Source organism: Gossypium arboreum, chromosome 2, assembly GCF_025698485.1.
Source record: "Gossypium arboreum isolate Shixiya-1 chromosome 2, ASM2569848v2, whole genome shotgun sequence".
NCBI classification, from domain to species: Eukaryota; Viridiplantae; Streptophyta; class Magnoliopsida; order Malvales; family Malvaceae; genus Gossypium; species Gossypium arboreum.
In genome coordinates, this window is record NC_069071.1 from 108062181 (window position 1) to 108070039 (window position 7859).

The 7859-nt window shown below is 28.9% G+C and overlaps 1 protein-coding gene across 1 annotated transcript; it reads right to left on the minus strand.

Moving 5' to 3' along the window:
• Window positions 1-16: 16 nt before the first annotated feature.
• On the minus strand, window positions 17-3158 carry LOC108460574 (phosphopantothenate--cysteine ligase 2). Its single transcript, XM_017760113.2, has 10 exons — window positions 2949-3158; window positions 2698-2828; window positions 2489-2612; window positions 2357-2401; window positions 2173-2258; window positions 1799-1851; window positions 1606-1665; window positions 894-995; window positions 658-777; window positions 17-519 (listed from the first exon to the last, which is right to left on the minus strand). The coding sequence occupies exons 2-10, from the start codon at window positions 2816-2818 to the stop codon at window positions 280-282; spliced, it is 951 nt and encodes a 316-aa protein (XP_017615602.1). The 5' UTR covers window positions 2819-2828; window positions 2949-3158; the 3' UTR covers window positions 17-279.
• Between the last annotated feature and the right edge of the window lie 4701 nt (window positions 3159-7859).

The following is a 7859-nucleotide window of genomic DNA, read 5'->3' on the forward strand; positions in this document are numbered from 1 at the left end:
AATTTGACACCGGAAATAGGAAAATTCCAAATGGCGTTTATTACTCCATTGTTTTCCTTAAGATGGAAATGAAACAGAAGCTTTGGCTAACAGAGATTAGCCATAACCCGTTACAGACTTAGTAACAGTGTTGGAAATGAAAACAATTTGTTACAGACTTTGTAACAGTAAACAAAAACTGTGTTCATGTTAGATTACCTTCAAAGGATAAACGTAACGTGTGTTTATGAAAGATATGTTGAATATATCAAGGGATCCCCTGCTTGCCTAGAGACAAGATCAAGTGCTAGGATCTTTTATGTAAGTTAAGTGTCGGTTCACAAGGAGTTCAATCAGTGGATCCTCCACATCAGACCCAGCCCAAGTCTTATCCCGGTGAACTGAAATATTTCCATTATCTGTGACAACTGTGACCACCTCTTTCCGGGTCAAAAGCTCATTGGCTACAACTGCATGCATTTTGTACTTTTTAAGAGCCATAATGGCCTTCTCTAGGAGAATTTTTGAATCTGTCTCAAGCTGTTGATCGAAACCAGATAAAATGGAGCCAATCAATTCATGATGCATGACACGGAAGAGCATTCATTTGAATAACAACTTTCAATAAGTTCTAGCTTCCAAAGCAAACAATAAAGCAAGTGCACCACTGTGTCTGACCTTGAAGGATATGCAGAAAGCCTTGGGAGTCCATTCCGTCCTTAACACCGAGAGCATCTTTGGCACTTGCATAAGTCGCATGTCCAAAGGGCCAGATGCTGACTGAATCTTGTGCTCTACCTGTGCAATTAATCAGTGTTTTTGCCAAAGAAGAGAGAGATTATAAATGAGTATTCAAATGAAAATAATATTTCAGTCTAGAAAAGGAAGATGATTTCATTATATTGAACCAATACCATGCTCTTCCAAGGAACATAAAAATCAGAGACAGCAGCAGCAAGATAAAACATTGCATGAGGTCCAAGGGTTCTCATTGCTGAGGCAATGATCTTTAACATCTTCACTTGCAAGAAAAACCATTCAGGTCATAAGAGATGGTTGTTGTATATGATGAATTTCAGATGTTTTCAGTGTCATAACAAAGAGCATACTTAAAAGCTATTTATCTAATGACAGTGAGAACTAAATATGGTTACCAAATCTGAAGAAAAACTGAAAAAATAGAGTGCCTAACATTTTCTCCTAAAATTTACTTCAGAATATCTCTCCCAGTGCATTCATCAACATAGAGAGGTCGTGGCCTCAGCCAAAGCTATCATTATGCTTTGCCAAAAGCAAAGATAAGAGACCATTAAGTTAAAGCAATTTTAACCAAAATGGTAGCTCACCCATGAAAAAGCATATAATAATGGCTAAAGCTATCACCATGTTTTGCCAAAAGCAAAGAGGAGAGATCATTAAGTATTAAGTTTTTTTAACCAAAATGATAGCTACCCCAGGAAAAAGGATATAATAAAGACCAAACTTTTAAATATATTTAACTGTACACTTGAAGCTTCACCCACAAAATACGCATTGTGAGTTCCCAAAGGTACAAATATATCAACATTGGCAATGGGTCATTAATATGAACCTCAAGGAGTCATATGAAAGTTTATTGAAGACAACCTGAAGATACTCAAATATGGTTGCAAAGGGTAGCTTCAAAAGGAGACCATCTGCTACTGCCTGCAAGAAAATGCGATGAGGCCAACTGTTAAAACAATGTTGATAAGGCTTGCAACCATTCACTAAAAAAGCCACAAGCTATATCAAAGATAAAACTAGAAGAACGATTAATTAGTAATGTTGACAGCCATACAGCATGATGATCTCTAATGGCCCCCTTCACTGCTTCAGAATGTGATTCCCGCACTGAAATATTAGACATAACCCAGTAACCTCAGAAGGAAATTCCAGCACATTATTAGCACATATTGCAGGTAAAAATTGGCAGATCAGTGTCATAACATATATAGAAAACAACATGAAACAAAGAAGCACATTTCTATTAAATTATGATTACCCCTCCCCTTCTAGAATTCTTTAATGAAGTAATTCAATAACTCATGTGATACAAAATAACCTATCAAAAGCCAATTTAATGCAGTCGAGTCATGACCGTTATCAAATTATAAAATAAAGAGAAAGATTCCACTAAAACTGTATAATTTGGGGTAAAGATAATCCACAAACCTTGAAAATTGAAATCATCAGCGAGCTCAAAGCATTCCAGCAAAGGATCCTCAGGAAGAGACCTGCAATACGGCTGGCAGGTTCCCCTACATACACAAGTTGAAGAATCAATACAAATATCCACTGAACACCAACAAAAAATAACCGACCGTGTAAATAAACAATCAACAAAAATGAAATTCACCTCCGATACAAAAAGATAACCTTATATCCAGCCTTAATAAAATACCTGCAAATAATAGTTCACTCAGTTAAAAAGGAGCCCACCATTCAATCAAAAATCTCAAACTGTTCAAAATTCCTTCACATTACTTACTCTGTAGAAGCCGCTCCTCTATTCCCTGAACTAAAATTATCAATATACCGAACACACCGCTGCTCCAGAGGAACCGTAGTTCCGCCTGATGTCACGCACACAACCCTCCTCCCTTTGACTTCTCCTGAAAAATACGAAAAGGTATACATATACATACAAATATACGGTACGGAAAGACATGCAGAATTGATTCGCTACATGTACCGCACCAGAAGGAGAATCAAATTGGATGAACTGATTCAACTTGTCAGTGATTTTAGCGGAATCTTTGAGAGGAGGAGCTGACTCGAAGAACGAATCGATCTCCTCGTGAAAAGCTGCAGAATCCATTTCAATTCCCCTAGTACAAATCAAAAAAAAAAAATCATGCAAAACGAACCCTAGTTGAATTGAACTTATAACAACATCCAGAATATTAATCAAAATAAAAAAGTTTCAATCATTTGGGATTGAAATTTACCTTAAAAAGAAAGGAAAAAACAGGAGAAATGAGAAGTAAAAGGCGAGTATACAATGAGTAAACACTGGCGATAGATAGATATGTATAAATAGGAGAATCACCCAACTCTTGTAAATCTCTTTTATTTGGAAGTTTTTATAATTTCATCCTCTAACCAAGATTGTTTTTGTGAATTATTTAATTTTAAAATTCAACTGTTTAGTCAAAGAAAAAGACACTTAAACCCTGTAAAAGAAAAATACATTTATCCTACAATGACCGTTTTACCCATTAAGTTTGAATAAAATTTCATAGCCCTAATATCTATTTAGCAAGCACATTTTAAATCAAAACTAATATATGTATCTTTTTATTCTTCAGTTTGTTATAAATAAATAACTTTATTTAATTTAGTTTTGGATATATCTCATTTTTTCCTTAAAATTATAAAATTTCAACATTTATAAAAAAAGAGATATTTTATTAAAAAAAAAGAGTTGTTATCAATTTGTTTTTAGCTAATTGTGATTCAACATTTACAAAATCGAAAAATATATTAAAATTTATAAAAGAAAATTCAAATTTAAAATTAATTACATGCGAGTAAAATTTTAGCACCTCGTTAATTTCAAAATTAACACCTTGTTACTTAATAAATTATTTATAAGTTTAATATTGTTTAATTAAATTTTAAATTTTGAAAATTCACCAAATGTGACAAATTTATAATATTCAAACAATAAAATATATCATTTATCTTTTTCTTCTTTTTCTTTGTGTGCCGCCGCCGGTGCCAAGTCCTTAAAATTTGGCGGCCTTTTTTACATCGCGTCGTTGGTGGTGGAAAATGGTGGGGTCCACGATCCAAGTGAATTTTTAAAAATAAAATTTGAATCTGGATTATTTCTATTTTTTATATAATATTTAGAATTATTAATAGATCTTTTTCAACCTATAAATAGGAAGATAATATCTTCAATCCATTCAAATTCAAGTTCTCTTGCATTGACAATAATATCATGCTAATCAAACTAAAATCCAATGACAATTTATTAAAATTTTAATTAAATTCAATAAATATAAAATCATATGGGCTTTGAAATTCGATCACTAAAATATGATATTTTTAAGGAAATTATTTTGTATATTGTCAACGGAGACTTTGAATTTATAAATAAGATTAGAGAATTGACAAGTGTCTTATAAAGGTTTTGTAAAATATTTAAAAAAGATATATGTCAATTTTGTAAATATGTATGTATTTGTAACTTAAAATAAACTTACATATATAAATTGAAAATATATTATATTTAACATCTGATTATATTAAAAGATAGGCTTAAAACACAAATTGGTTCACACTACTCAGTGGTCTCACAACTAGTGGTTCGAGAAGGCGATGATTGTTAGCATAAGTCGTCTATGGGGAGGTACAAATGCAATGTCGACAACGATGCCTCATTTGTTGACAGCAAGTGTATGGGATGGGCTATTGTTATGCACAATGACATGGGTGATTTTGTGAGGTGCATTTCGAGGTTCATGAAGAGCAAGCTTGATCTTTTTAAGACTGAAATTTTGGCTACTCGTGAGGTTCTTTCTTAGCTTTAGTTTTTGCACGTGGATGGCGTTATAATGAAAACTGATAGTCAAGACAGGGTTTCAATTATGGTCATATGGATGATTTTGACTTAGATTTATTACTAAAGAATTGTGTCCATATTGCATTCGGTTTTCAATCATTCTCCTTCCGTTGTATTCATAAGGATGCTAATAAAGTTGCACACACTTTGGCAAGAGTAGCTTTATTGAGAGCGAACTACATGGACTATACTATCTGTCCTTTCTTTATTGTTGGTATTGTTAATGCCGAGAGATTGGCTAGTATGGATGATAACGAGGGAGCTAGATTTAGGTGTATTGGGTAAGCATGATGGCTTTGATATAGTTGCTTGATTAATGGTCTAGTGTTCCATTTTAATGATTTTGTTTTTCCTCAAAAAAACACACAAATTGGTACCTAAATTTTATCATTTTCTCATATTGGTATCTAAACTTCTTCTTTTTTATCACTAGTGGTACATAAACTATTTTTTTTTTCTAAGTTAGTACTTCAATTAGTCAAATTGTTAAATCTATTTTTAAACAGGCTTAACCCAAAAATTTATACCTAAATTATTTTTTTTCCATTTTAGTTACTAAACATTTTTTATCATAAGTGGTACCTAAATAGTTTTTTTTTTCAAGTTGATACCTTTGCTAGTTCAATCTTTAATTAAATCGTTAAGTCTATTTTTTAAAAAATAGCCTAACATATGGCAAAAAAGAAAAAAAGTATTTTTTTCTCATATATATTTTCTATTTTTAGGACTAGACTGGTGGTCGAACTAGTCAAACCACCAATTTTCAAACTGATCAATTTGTTTAGTTTAATCAAATAAGTTATTAAAAAATTCATAAAAATAAAATATTTGAAAATAAAAAAAAACCTGGTTCAATTGATTTTTTTTTTTAGCTTGGTTCAATCAGTTTATATCGATTCATGGATTTATTATTGGCTAGATTTTTTAACAAATATAGCATTTTGGTGTAAATTGAATAACATAAAAAAAGTTTAGGTACCACTTGTGAAAAAAAAGTTTAGGTATCAACTTGGGAAAAATGGTATAGTTTAAGTACTAATTTGTGGGTTAATTCCTTTTTAAAATAGATTTAACAATTTGAGTAACAAATATACCAACTTCAAAAAAATGAGTAGTTTAGATATCACTTGTGATCAAAAAAAAGTTTCAGTACCAAGTTGTGAACAAGGGTATAGTTTAGATACCAATTTATGATTAAGCCTAAAATATAATTTAATTTAATAATCATTAAAATGTTTTTTATTATAATTAATTATATTTTTATTGTTTTGAAATGAAAATTATTGAATATAATTATGTAACATTTAAAAAAAGCCCAAATTATGCATGCAATTATGTTTACAATTAATTACGCTATTTTTGTATTAAATTTCTAGCATTATATGGTTAATTGGTTCACCTAAAATGATAAATACATAAACTATTTTTCTAAAATAAAAACTAAAGTCATCCTAAATAATTAATGTTGTCAAATCATAAAGTATTTTTATCAATCTAAAAGTGTTTTTCCTAGTTTGTACTTTTATATAAATTATAAAATAAATAGAATTGATAATATATAATAATTTAAAAAGAATAAAAATAGTGCAGAAATTACAAGTGTATTTTTAAAATTATAATATTAAAATTTAATTCAATAAGTAAAATTAAATTATCACACCAAAACAAAAGAAATCCATTAGTTAGTTGTCAACTAGAACGTAGGGGTAGCTTTTATATTAAGTTATTGATTAAAGATATTTAATTAAACTACCACCAATTAATGTTGACAGCTACGATTTTTAAAATGAAAATATATCAGTATTAGCGGCTTTAAATTATGTGTTCATTAAACTCAAGGAAATATTGCGGTAGTCCCTATACTTTTTTAGGGTAAACTATAGAGATAGTTGCCTAATTATTAATATATTTCTATTTTGGATATTTAACTATGAAAATTTTCAATTTTGTTAATAATATTTTATATTAATTCTATTTTGGTTAGTTGATGGGAGTAGTTATGTAGCCTTTTTTTAATTACTATAATAACATATTTAATCCACAATACTTATATATTCTATCAATTCAATCTTAATTCTAAATAATTCGGTAGATTTAGTCCTCCACGTTTGTAAATTCTACCAATTCAATCCTCAAACATATAATTAAATATAATTATATTTATATTTGAACAAATAATGAAATTTTGATAAACTTGCCTTGTAAATTTGTGATTTTTATAAACTTCATTCATGGTTATGCTCATAGCATTCAACAAAGGAATCCAATTTTTCCTCTGAAACCTAACAAATAATTAACAAATAAAGAGAATAATAAAAAACTTTCCATAAACTTTTGCATTCTTGTCAACTTGAAGAATAATGTAATAAATTATGGTAAAATTTATCTTCATTTAATTTATTTGAAATTTATTTAGAAAAATGTGTAAATTTTAGAGGTTTTCGATTTTCTAACTTGAATTTTTTTTATTTTTGTAATATTTTTAATTTTTAGATACATACATTTTTTATAATTTATAGCTTCTTTTATATTCCATAAAGTTTATATAATTTCTTTTAATTTTTAAAACATTTTTTAAAAATTATGACATGATCAATGCCACATGTTACAACTTAAGAGTACATTTTGTCCTACATTTAACACTAATACAAAAAAATATCAAAATCCCTAACAGAATGAAAATTGAAGTATCAACTTAAGACAATAAAGAATTTATAAGTGCCCACTTGAGAGAATGTGTCGAGTATGAGAAGCTAAATATTAATTTGTAAATGCGAAGAGTTAAATTTATTAAATTATTTAGAATTAAAATCAAATTGATAGAATATATAAAAATTAAGTACTAAATATATTATTATACCAATTAAAAAAAGCCAACATCTATCACTTCGCTGAACCATTTAAGGCAAAGTGACCAAAATAGAAATGATGTAAATCGTGTGACCAAAATAAAAATGATTTAAATCCTTAGCTAAATTGAAAATTTTCATACTTAGATAGCAAAAACAAAAACAGGCTAATTGTATAATTTTACCTTTTGTAAAAATCAAGAATGGTTGACTCATTAAAAGCTTCGACTCAAAAAAGGGACTGGAACCATTTTCCTCAATAGACACGACTTTGAATATCTATAATTGAATAAAAATTAAAGTTTTATAAGAACTAAAAAATCTCATTTTATAATTATATAAAATCTGCACTTTAAATTAAAATTTATGTATAAATCTAATATTTATCTTCTTCTTTTTTTTTAAGATTTTCTTTTAAAGTAACCATCAATTCCATACAA